Genomic DNA, 12,398 nt, shown 5'->3' on the forward strand with positions numbered 1-12,398 from the left:
CTCAGCTTGTGTTACTTCTTCCCGTCTTTCACTGAACAGACTGGCAAGTATACCCCTATCTGTGAGGTCGTCAGAGAAAGGCAGGCTCATATTCTCTTAGTAGGAGTAGAACACTCCTGCGATCTTTTTGGAGGGCAATTCGGCAACAGCTCTCAACAGGTAAAACACACTACATGGCCACCTGCCACTTTTCTGGGCTGCCCAGAAGCTGTACTTCCTTCCTGGGAAGTACACCTACTGTCCTTTAAAAAGAAGCCATTCTTATTTTCCTTAAATCCCCAGTGATTCCACTGCCTGCAATCCAGGAAGGCTACTACCAGGAATTGATCTGAAGTATGCATTTACACAAGCACATCAAGTCACATTCGTTGCAAAAACCTGAAAACCACAATACCCACCCACAGGAGAATGGGCCGGTAACTCACAGCACCCGTCACACACAGTGCAGCTGTTACTGCGGACATGGACCACTTGGCCTGATACAAAACCTCCTCAAACAACTCCACAGCCATACATACGTAAGCCAGGGGGCAGTATGTACGGTACGACCTCATTAGTGTATTTTTAATAGGGACAGGGAGACAGATGACAGACGAGATATATAAAGTTGTATCATAAAACGTTTTCTGGGGAAAAAACACAAACTCTTAACAGTCACTACTCTGGAGGAGGGATATAAAATCAGAGACTTATTTTCCTGTATTATTTCCCCCACTTGAATGTTTGTCATGTTTGTAAATTACTTTAATCAGAAAATGTTTCGATGTCACTTGCCCAGCGAGGACTTCCCAAACACCCATCACCCACACACACCTCCCCATTAGTATCTCATATGCCTGCTCTTTGCCTCCAGGGCACTCTTCTAGATTAACGACCGTGTCCCTGCTTAGCTCCCGTCTCCCACAGGAAGCTGTAAGCGCTGAGGAAAGTTCTGTATTGACCACTACGCTACTGGCACCCCGCACAGGGCCTAGCAGAAAGCCAACGCTAAATCAATTATCTGGTAAATGAGTGAAAGTAACTCATCTTCCAATACTGGAGCTGAATCCACTGGCTTTTGCACTCACTGCCCCGGTCAGCTACCCTCCTGCCCCCCACCACCCTGTGTGTGTGCTGAGAGCAAGGGTCCTGCACCCGCCTCTCCCTGTGGTGTCCGCTCCAGTGCCTGTACCTAGAAGGCCCTCAAGAAATAGCTGATAATAAACAGATGAACGAAGTAAACCTCAAAGCAGTAATTTATGCGTGCATTAACATCAGATGTTGCTGATGCTCTCGTTCTTCTTAGTCTGGTCTCTCAGGCCAGCAAAGCCGACCGTGTGGAATGACGACTTCCACACAGAAGGGAGCGGCTGTAAACCCAAAGCCGCGGGACCCGAGCCCTGGGGTCATGCGAGACCTGGAGGGACGGGGTCACTGCCGGCCAGAATGGGACGCCAAGTGGGGCTGCAGGAGGGAAAGGAGCAGGCGCAAGTGGACATGGCTACTTCCTCTCAGCAACCTTTCCTAATTCAGGATTATGCTCACAGACCAAGGGCTACCATTCAAAAGCAAAGGAAACCAATTCCATTTTTCCATCCAGAAATGAAACTGCTTCATATCAACACAGCATTTCCAGAAACTGATGATTTTATCAAGGGGATGTAAGAAAATATGCCAAAGGATTTAGAGGTGGAGGATTATGTCACCTGTTCACTCTCAAATGGCCACACACACACACACAAATCAACAAGATGCGAGAAACAACTGTGGTAAAATGTTAACGTGTAAGAGATCTCAGTAAAGGGCACACAAAACTGTTCTTGTTCTTTTCTGCAAGCGTGAAGTTTTTTTAAGTAAAAATAAAGAAGAAATTAAAGTACTTAGTAGAAAAGGCTATTCCACCTTACATTTAAAAGCATCAGATGGGGAAATATAGTACTTTGATGGAGATAACACATTTGAATAAAGCAATTCAAAACAACTCTAAAATCCCTGTATCTTCATTGCAAAATAATTACAAAGACTCATCCACATGGTATCTGGGGGTAAACCATTCTCCCCACAAACCCCACAAACAGGGAACTGTGTTTGTTGTATAAAAAGCTCCTAAGAGGCTCGACAGCACAATGCAGAATACCAGAGTCTCAAACCGGCGATGTCCAGCCTCTTCAAGGCAGCACTGCTCCCAGCTCTGCAGAGCCGAGGAGACAAGGCCAAAAATGTAACATGTAAAACCCAGCTGGAGAAGCACCTTAGAGACTAAGTGGTAAAAAGAGACTGCGGTCACTCAAGAAAGGGAAAAGCCTGCACGCATCAGGCACGTTCCCCAGCGAGGCCGCCACTCCGGCTCTCCTCTGCCCGGAAGGCCCCTCTACGCAAACCCACCTTCTCCCGAGCCCTGTCTGACCCCCCCTATTTAATGCCACAGTCTGTCTTCCACCCCAACACTCCGAGTCCCCTTACCCTGCATTAATTTTTAACTTTTTGTTTTGAGGTAATTATTAATTTACAAACATGCAGATGTAAGAGCTAGTACACTGAGCTGTCATATACCCTTGACCTAGTTTGCCCCAAAGGTAGCATCTTGCATAACTGTAGCACAACATCACCTACGTTACTTTTTTTCCTCCTAGTATTTATCACTAGAAAGTGATACTTGTAGCAGCTGTTCTTACTGTCTGTCCACCCCTACTGAAATATAAACTCCTTGCAGGCAAGAAACTTTAGCATGCCCTGGCCAGTGTGCCACAGTTGGATGGAGCATCATCCCATAGCCCAAAGGTTGAAGGCTTGATACCCGGTCATGGCACATGCCTGGGTTTTGGGTTCAATTGCTGGTCTGGGCAGGTACCATCCCTGGTCCGGCAGTGTGCAAGAAGCAACCAATCAATGCCTCCCTCCTCCCCTGCCCCCTCTCGCATCAATGTTTCTCTCTACTGGAACAATGTTTCTCTCTCCTGCATCAATGTTTCTCTCTCCTTTCATCTCTCTCTAAAGGCAATGGAAAAATGTCCTCAGGTGAGGATTTTAAAAAAATCTTTATTAAAATTTTGTTCACTGTTATATCCCAAGCACACAGAACAGGGATCAACCTATAGGAAGAACTCAATAAACATTTGCAGAATGAATCAAAGTACTTTACTGTACTGCTTCCTCTAACAGGAAATTACACCAGCTCTTTAAACAGCATTCTGGGCCCTGGCTGGTGTGGCTCAGTGGATTGAGGGCTGGTCTGTGAACCAAAGGGTCACTGGTTCTAGTCCCAGTCAGGGCACATGCGTGGGTTGCAGGTCACGTTTCCAGTTGGGGGTGTGTGAGGCAAATGATTGAAGTTTCCTTCCCTTTCTCCCTCCCTTCCCCTCTCTCTGAAAATAAAATAGTTTCGAAAAGATAAAAGAAGACCATCATGGCAAATAAGAGGATTCTAAAACGGGAGGGAAACATCACACTCACCCATGGTGACATAAGGCAACTTATCAGTTGATCCATGAGGATAGATGCTGTAGAGATGAGGTCCAGTAACATCTATGCCCCCCAAAACTAGGGCTGCACCAATGTAACCTTGATACCTGGTGATCAGAGTGTGTATAAGAAAAAAAAAATGAGTCTGTATTGCATCACTGTAACTTAACCAATAGCTGTATGAGAAGTCAGAAAACAAAAAGCTTTTCTTATACTGCCACTGTTTCATTAAGTGGTTACTACTTCGATGGGAAACAGGAAGTGAAATGAACTTGAGTTGAACTTCTATTACCAGCCAATAAAAAGCGTCAATTTTTGTTTTGTGTGAGATAAAGTTCTGTATTGTGTGAGATAATGCACACACTTTATTTCATTTCGGCCTCACAACCACCTCTAAAAGAGGGCTCTATACTTCTCCCTTCAGAGAAAACAACCCAAAGACGCAGACTACTCACCCAACGTCTCAAAGCCAAACTTGTCTCACTACAATTATCAGCCCCCTTCCCATCATGCCTTTCTGTGATCAGCAGATAAGCTGCCTTCTGAGTGAATAATGAAGAGCTGCTAAGCTCAGGCTGTTCAAATTATCAACCTCCCCACAGCCTAATAGGAAAATGGCTAATGTCAAAACACCTTCCCTTTGAATAAGCCCACAAAAGTATGATCACAGATATGAGCTCACACTGAGTAAAGGAGGAAAGCATTTCATCGTTCAGGGAAGCAAATGAGGAAGGAATTCCACGATGGGCTATAAAACCTCTACCACCCACAGGACAGAGAGGTACACCTCTCAGGAGCACGGGCAGGAGCACGTTTTCTACCCCACTCCACCTCCACCTCATTGCGCACGTGCTTGTTCCCTTGGACCCTTCACCTGGCTGGTTTTCTACTTCTACAGATTGCTTTCCCAGTGTTCGGTCCAATTATTTACCACCAGAACTGCTATGCTTGATAAACATGCTGAATTTAAAGTTCTCCACTGTGAGCCTTCAGCTCTTCAGGAAGAAAACGGAAACCAATACATGCTGAATTTGCCTAATGATCACAGTCATTCAAAGCGAAATACATGACATTAGGATCAACTGAAGGCATCATTTTAGGCTGAGACAGAGCTCCCCGTTGGGACATGTGTGAGACACACGAACAGTCACATCCAACGTCTCCCTTGATCACTGAACTGCTATTTCAGAAACAACCTTCTACTTGTAAGTGAACTAACTAAAGAGCAGGAAAGAATGTCAAATGCAGCCTCAAGAAGGAAGGGCCCAGACAGGGGAAGAGATGATTCTAAGGCCTACGAGATGGCTGCAAGGCCAAGACTACATGGCTGTGGGATGAGGAGCCACAGTCACCAGACCCGCCACTCACATCACTGTCCAGTGCATGGCCCACCACACAGGGTGTTCAAAGTCAGCAACAGTCAGCTAGTTCTCTTGCGAGCTAAAACAGTGTCTGACGCATTTAAGAGAGTCTAAGATATTGAAGTTACTGAAACCCTTAAAAACTGATCCAGAAACTCCACTCCCAGGAATCTAGGATACCACAGAACGTGCAGAAGTGAACGCACAGGGATGCTTGCTGCAGCATGTCTGCAATGCTGAGACAGTGGGAGCAGAGGGGCACAGGCTGAACTGACACAGATATGCAACAGACAACTGCACAATCATTAAAAAGCCATGCTCCACTTTTTCTTTCTAAATATCTTACTTATTTTTAGAAGTGGGGAGGGAGCAAGAGGGAGAGAAACATCGATGTGCGAGACACATTGATCGGTTGCCTCTCTCCAGCAGGCCCCCAACCAGGGACCCAATCTGCAATTCAGGCACATGCCCTGACAAGGTATCAAACTAGCAACCTCCAGCAACCTTTCGGTCCACAGGCAGGAGCTTGATTCACTAAGCCACACCAGCCGAGGCCACTACATTTTCTCACCCACACCCATTTAGGTAGTGCAACTTAATAGGATCTTTCTCAAAGACAGTTTCTGCAATATGTATCAAACGTTCACTATGCATATCTTTGACCCAGCAATTCCATTTCTAGGAATCTGTTTTAAAACACAGTCTAAGGAATTAATCACAAGTACCTAAAGCGTCTATGCCCCAAAGGGTCACAGAATAACCTAAATACCTTAAAACGGGCAATATCATTAATACTCAAAAACTGGTCAATACAATGAAATTCTGTGACACCACCAAAAAAAATATTCATCATTGTTTCTAAGCTTTTATGGGTCACAGGCCCCTCTGAAAAGCTTACTGGAATTGTGGAACCCCACCTTGTACCAAGCGCACAAAGGTTTTTTACTATTTCAGGAGGGCGACAGGCCTCCCGAACTCCTCTGTGGATTCGAGGCAAAGGCTCTGGACGCTGAGCTCTTCCGCTAACAGGACAAGATGCACAATACACTGGGGGCAAGAAGGACACACCCTGCACTCTTTTCGGCCTCTGAACTTACAGGGATCTAACCGTGCACCGGGCCCTGTGCTGGGCACTGTCATAGCCTTGCTTCTGAGGTCAAATCCTACACCTTTCTTCCCTCTACAACTGACTCATTTTATGTTACTCAACAAAAATTCCAGAAGACATAAAGGGCCATAATTATTCTGGTTTAAATTTTTAAATGATACTCTCAAAATTATAGAACAAGAGAGCATTTAGAATTCCTAAAACATTCTAGAGATTAGCAGACACATCTGCTGGATTTAGCTAAATGCTTTAAATGACATTGCAAGTTATTTTGAAATAACTCTTATTTCCTGCAATTTTACAAGTTTAAAAATTGTTTTAAATGTAATGCACCATACAAACCACCAGAGGGAGCTTTGTATTTAAAATCAAAATCACAAATGTCTTTGGAAATCTTGACCACAGATGTGCTTTAACAAGTTCTCACACGGTAATGGGAGAATTTATTTGACAGGCAATAATTCTGCAGTTACAAAGATGATTATGTACATAAGTAAGTGGAAATCACTGGTGTAAGGGCTTGTACAGCCAGAGCAGGAACTGGGTGGACGTGTCTAGGCTTCTTGCCCATGTGACTCGCTCACCGCCTCACCAGTAAAATGGGAACTTTACTACCCCTGCTGCAGGGCTACCCTGACCCTCACATGCCCTTACTGAGGGCCAAGGGGCTGTGCCTGACTCACAGATGAAGGTCTGAAAGTGTTCGGGAAGGCAAGGGCGAGGGAGGAAATGGAGGGAAGCGAACGGGGAGGGACTGACGGACCAGACACAGGCTCCCACCTCTAAAGGCAACACCTGCCACTCAGTTGCAGAAGATTATTGCCATGTGTTACCCCAACTTCATAAGTTTTTTCAAAAAGACACCAGAAATCAGATATTTTAATTCTATCCCATTTATAATTATTGGCTGCTATTTTAAAAAGAAACACTGTGTGGCCCATATAAAATTCCTCTGCAAGCTGAACAGAGAACCCCTAAGCTGCCTGCTTATGATTCTGCTCTCTATCCCTGCTCCCCTTTCACCCCGTCACAGCCCGGGGTGTGGCTTCTGCTGCATGGGGCAGAGGGTCAGGAAACACTTTGCGTAAGAATAAAGGTCTCTGGTCAACTGGAAAAGCAAAAGGTATTACAATGCACACACTCCACAAAGGAAAGAGGAGAGAATGTGTTAGAAGTAAGGCAGGGACAAAAGGAGAAGCCAGTATTCCAACCCAAGACTAAATACCCAGTACAGTACAGTACACTGCCTCTCGTCACGAGAAGCAAATGAGAAAATGCACTTAAAAGTTTAAAACTGTCAAGGCCTATACTAACACAAAGCAATGATGTGATTATTAAGAAAAAAAGAAAAACAAAACTACTAACAGGAATTGTCTGAGGGAGTCGACAGGGAGTGAAGGTCAGATCAGGCAAGGGACCGCACCTCTTTAAGCCTCAATTTGTTGCCATATAAAGTGGAGCAGCCTGGACCTCAGGATTGAAAGGATAGAATGAGATCACCCATAAAGCACTTAGCACAGGAATCGGTACAATGACATAAATACTGGTTAATATTAACATTACCATTGTTCATTTCATTGTTTTTCTCCCCTTGAAAGGAGAAAAAAACAGTCATTTGTGTTTGTGTGTGTCCGCAAGAGGAACTCCTCAAAGACCCCTACAAGCTCTAAGTTTCTTCCTGTAAACAAAAAGGTTTTCTATCCAGTAACACGTCTAGGCCCAAGGAAGAAACTAACTGGTCACATACCATTTATTCACAGGAAAATAAAAACAGACAAACCAGTCTGTTTATATTCAAACAGACATTTGAATATAAATTCAAATGTATTATCAAAAGCCTTATGAAATTAAGATGGCTTCTTAGTAACAGTTGATTTCTAAAATAAAATGTGTATTTCTGAGGATGCTTTTTCTCTAGCTTCCAGGCTTCTACTGGCTAGCAATCTACAAGACATGAGAAAAAGATGCTATAGAAATCCTCACCCTGAGCCCTGGCTGGCGTAGCTCAGTGGATTGAGCGCGGGCCTGCGAACCAGATGATCGTGGTTCGATTCCCAGTCAGGGCACATGCCTGGGTTGCAAACCGGTTCCTTGCAGGCTAACTACCAGCAGGGGATGCACAAAAGGCAACCATACATTGATGTTTCTCTCCCTCTCTCCTTCCCCTCTAAAGATAAATAAATAAATAAAATCTTAAAAAAAAAAAGAAATCCTCACCCTGGAACCTCACCTGAAAAGCATCTGCTTCAGCATCCGATTGGCCGTCACAACCCTGGGAAGGCGGCCGGTGGAGAGGGAGTGGAGCTCCAAATTAGAAGAAATGAGCTGGGTCGTCATCTCTGTGTCGGCAGCTGTGCCGGCACCACAACAACTGAAACACACGATTAGAAACTCGGCTGAAATGCAAGTACCAGGTGTCTCAATTAGAAGTGGAGTTTCTCAGATAACCCCTTTGCACCTGAATTACAAAGTTTGGGTACTTATATAAACATAAAATTGACAATACGCATCTAATTATATGCAAATCTATTTTCTATGGCACAATGGAACATTTGCAGTCATTAGTTTCTGTGCTCCTAAAAGAGTGTATATTTTACTAATCCTACAAATATATCCAAGCTGTACAGAAGAGCAAGGCGTTAAAAGTCTTGCAATTTAACATTCACCAAGTATTTACTCCCAGGTACCAGACACCACACTAAGTGTCAAAGTCCTAGCACTTGATTTCAAAGCTGAGTAGAGATGACACAGGCAAACAGAAACTGTACCTTTTATAATACAAGACAGCAGCGCAGGGACAAAATGCTAAAGGGAACTAACTGAAGGAAAGAGCAATTAATTCTGATCTTTGTGAGAAGAGGTTTCATATTAGCTGACTTTGGGAGAATAAAATGAAAACATTACACAAGCAGCGAAGAGGAAAGGGCATTCCAAGCAGAGGGGCTGGCATAAGCGAAGGTGAGACAGCCTGGAGAGGCGGGAGATAGGGACTTCCCAGGTGTAATGAAAGCAGCAAGCGATGGCAGCTAAACAGGCTGAAAAATGAACTTTTTGTGAGATTGTGCGAGGCCTTCAACAGGTTTGCTTTTATCCCGAAAGCAGTGTAAACATGTAAAAAGTCTCTTGAAAAAAGTTTTTAAAAAGGAAAGGAACGTAATTGGATTTGTGTTCTACAAAATCCAATGACAGAGACATGAACAACACAGAGAAGAAACCAGAGGCAGAGGAGCCATTTAAATGACAACTGTACTAGTCTAGCTGAGCAGAAAACAAATATCTGAACTAAGGCCTTAGCAGAGGGAAGGACAGGAGGGAACGGATTTAAGGGGCACAGAGAAGGCAGACCAAGTACCAAATGAACTGAAGACTAAAGCAAAGAGAGGACCTGAGGATGACTTGCTTAGGGGGCAGGTGGATAAAACTGCCACATAAGGGAGACAGAAAGAAAATTCAGACTGAACGACAGGTTTCAGGGAGAGACATAGTAAATTCAATTTTAGCCCTGAAATGTTTAAAAATACAAAAGCCATTCAAACTAATCAATACTTACTAAATGTTTGGAGATATGAAGTGTATCTTTGAACAGTTCTTGTCAGCAACAACCATCCCTTCAGTTGCCCTTGTATCTGCTCCAAGTACTATGCCATCCTATTTAAAAAACATATATAAAGAGAGATACACATACACACATAGATGCGGATATGGAAACAGATCTATAGATATACACGCACAATCTTACATACACAAACTACAGCTAATTGAGAGGAAGCAACGGGGTCATCCCCTGCTTCCCCCAAAATCTACTCCCCCCAAAAAAACCTCCTACCAAAAATATTCTGCTGTAGTTCAGAATTCAAGAAAAGGTTTATCGACAGGTGTTATTGCTTGAATCATGAGTAGGTGGCAGGAACTATCATTCCTATTTTCAAATGAGGCTCAGCGGCTCAAGGCTCAATGAATTCCTCACAGATCAAACCTCATATGGGTAAGTCTGGATCATGATGCAGAAGTCCTTCCATTAAAATAGCCACCTGTCGATTTCCTTTAGAAAGATCTCTCTCTCTACCCTGAACGACAATAACCATTATCTCTTTTGACCTTTACAACATTTTAAGGCTGGAGTTACGTCCATCCGGTTGCTGGGGACAGCGTGGCTCTGATAAGGGAAATGGAGCAGCAGAGTTCAGTGGTTAGACAGACCTGTCTGACCGCCGGTCTTGTGTTCTCCCACATAAGCCAGCCTTCTACAGTAGTGACTTAAGACAGAAAAGTAAACTGGCCTCTTGTGAAAAAAAGGTGCCAAGTGAGAAAAGAGTATCGCCTTTTGGTAAGCACACGAAACCTAACAAACGTAGTTTCTCCTAGAAGCCCTTTCCCTGAGGTGCTCTGTAACATGTGCCCTTCCCCACTGAGCCCAGAGAAGTAAAGGAAGCCTAGTTCACGTGTAAACTGCGGCTCCTGGCTGTCCCGGCTTACCTTATACACCACCCCTGCGATGGTTGTGCCCGTTTTCCGGGCTGTTGGAAGTCTGTACCCTTTCTTTGCAAAATCGGCTTCCAGGATGGCATTTCTAAGAGCAAACGAGAGAATAAAGCGTTGATGGGCAGGACTACATTGCGCCGCACTGGCTGAAAGAGTGCCTAATAAGGAACTCAAGAAAAAAGAACCTACTATTCATTTTCACGCCCATCTGTTCCCTCAATCCCCCTTGCCAACATAACGAATACTGACCCGTTTCTCGGCAAAGAAAGCCTCACAGAGGGGCGGCACATGGCCTAAAAAGTTGGAAGTGGAGGACGTCCACGTGCGGGGGGTAAGTGGGAGAGCAGCCCCGGCCTCAGGAGAAACCCACACTCAGGCCCTCATTCCCCTGAGTCACAAGGGCCCCGGGCCCAGGCCTCGCTGTACACCCTTCCTTTGGACTTCCGAGATCAGGCCGCGGCCCAGCGCCGACCCCGGCACCGCACTCCCCATCCCGCCCTGATCCCGGCCCCGGGAAAGGTCGCACCTGCGGCAGTTATCAAACGAGAATCCTCCAACCGGTGGCTTATACACTGACACAGCCGCCATCTTCCCAAGAAAGTACTTCCGGGCCGGGGGCGGGAGCAAAGGAAAAGAAATAAGTACTTCCGACGCCGCCGGCGACAAGAGTTAAAGAGGCGGGTCAAACTCCGCGCTAAGGCGATTGATCTTAGAGTTGAGGGCTCCTAGAAGAGCCCGGAGGTATTTGGACTATATCACCCCAAGTGGCGTGGAGGAGAAACTGACGCCCAGATGGGGAAAGGACGTGTCCCAAGGCGGACGCCCGGGAGACCAGAACTGTTTCTACTGTTAATTCGGTAATTCGGCTCGGAGGGGCTTCGAAGACAGACACGCCCAGGTTCCAGACGGAGCCCCACCATCTCCATGCACTGAGCAAGTCCTCTCAACTCTGAATCTGTTTCCTCCACTGTCAAATGGAGACAACAGCTACCTCAAAAAGCTGCTGTGAATTGAACAAGAAGCAGCACATGAAAAGATGTTCACCGTCACTCGTCCTTCGGAAATGCAAATCAAAACCATGATTCAATACCATGGCAAACCCACTAGAATGTTACAATCAAAAAGACAGATAATAACAAGTGTTGGCAAGGACATGGAGACATTAGATCCCTCATGCATGGCTGCTGGGAAGGTGAAACGGTGCAACAGCTCCAGAAAACAATTTAGCAGCTTCTCAACAAGTTAAACATAGACCCAGGATTCCTCTGTTATGTATATCCCCAAGAGAAACCAACTCTCTACTTTGGTGAATGCAAAAAGGGAAAAGACTTGGACTTTGCTCTGGAGAAGGCCTAGACAGGACAGGTCAGAATTCAACATACCTTGGGCTCCCGGAACCAGTAAGAAATTATAGAATGAAGGATGTCCTTCACAACATTCATCAGAGTCTCTCTCGCCCCTGCTCTGGACTCAACTCTGAAGGAATAGACAGAAGGTGAATCAGGTATTGTTTCTCTCCCAACCCCCACCCCAGTTTAGGTTGAATTGCATCGTCTCAAGATTCCTGTGTTAAAGTCCTAACCCCCAGTAGCTCAGTGTGACCTCGTTTGGAGATAGGATCTTCACAGAGGTAATCAAGTTAAAATGGAGTAATTAGGGTGGATCCTAATCCCACATGACTGATGTCCTTATAAAAGGGGAAATTTGGAGATAGACCTGTGCACATGAAGGCAGAGATGGGGTGATACTTCTAAAGCCAGGGAACATCAAAGATTGCCAGCAAACCACCAGAAGCCAGGACGGGGGCCTGGAACAGCCCCCAGCAGGAGCCAAGCCTGCCGACACCTTGATTGCCGACTTCTAGCCCCCAGAATGGCAGAACAATAAATTTCTGCTAATTAAGCTACCCAGTTTGTGGTACTTTGTTTTTCTCGTTACAGCAGACGGATGCGCCTCACAAGTTCACAGTCGCAGTGTGCTAAGGGCTAATGGAGGGGGCAGGCGTT

The 12,398-nt window shown here is 45.3% G+C and overlaps 1 protein-coding gene across 1 annotated transcript in view; it reads right to left on the bottom strand.

Moving 5' to 3' along the window:
* Positions 1-11,025, bottom strand: part of PSMB7 (proteasome 20S subunit beta 7) — a 53,534-nt gene extending 42,509 nt beyond the window's left edge. The window contains exons 1-5 of the mRNA XM_037036501.1: positions 10,919-11,025; positions 10,387-10,480; positions 9,461-9,558; positions 8,141-8,281; positions 3,433-3,548 (exon numbers count right to left, since the gene is read on the bottom strand). Of these exons, the coding sequence (XP_036892396.1) occupies positions 3,433-3,548; positions 8,141-8,281; positions 9,461-9,558; positions 10,387-10,480; positions 10,919-10,980 (511 nt within the window). The 5' untranslated portion in view covers positions 10,981-11,025. The remainder of the gene's footprint in view (positions 1-3,432; positions 3,549-8,140; positions 8,282-9,460; positions 9,559-10,386; positions 10,481-10,918) is intronic.
* Positions 11,026-12,398: the final 1,373 nt, after the last annotated feature.

Source organism: Sturnira hondurensis, unplaced genomic scaffold (assembly GCF_014824575.4).
Source record: "Sturnira hondurensis isolate 20B ecotype Veracruz unplaced genomic scaffold, ASM1482457v3 Scaffold0022908, whole genome shotgun sequence".
NCBI lineage: Eukaryota > Metazoa > Chordata > Mammalia > Chiroptera > Phyllostomidae > Sturnira > Sturnira hondurensis.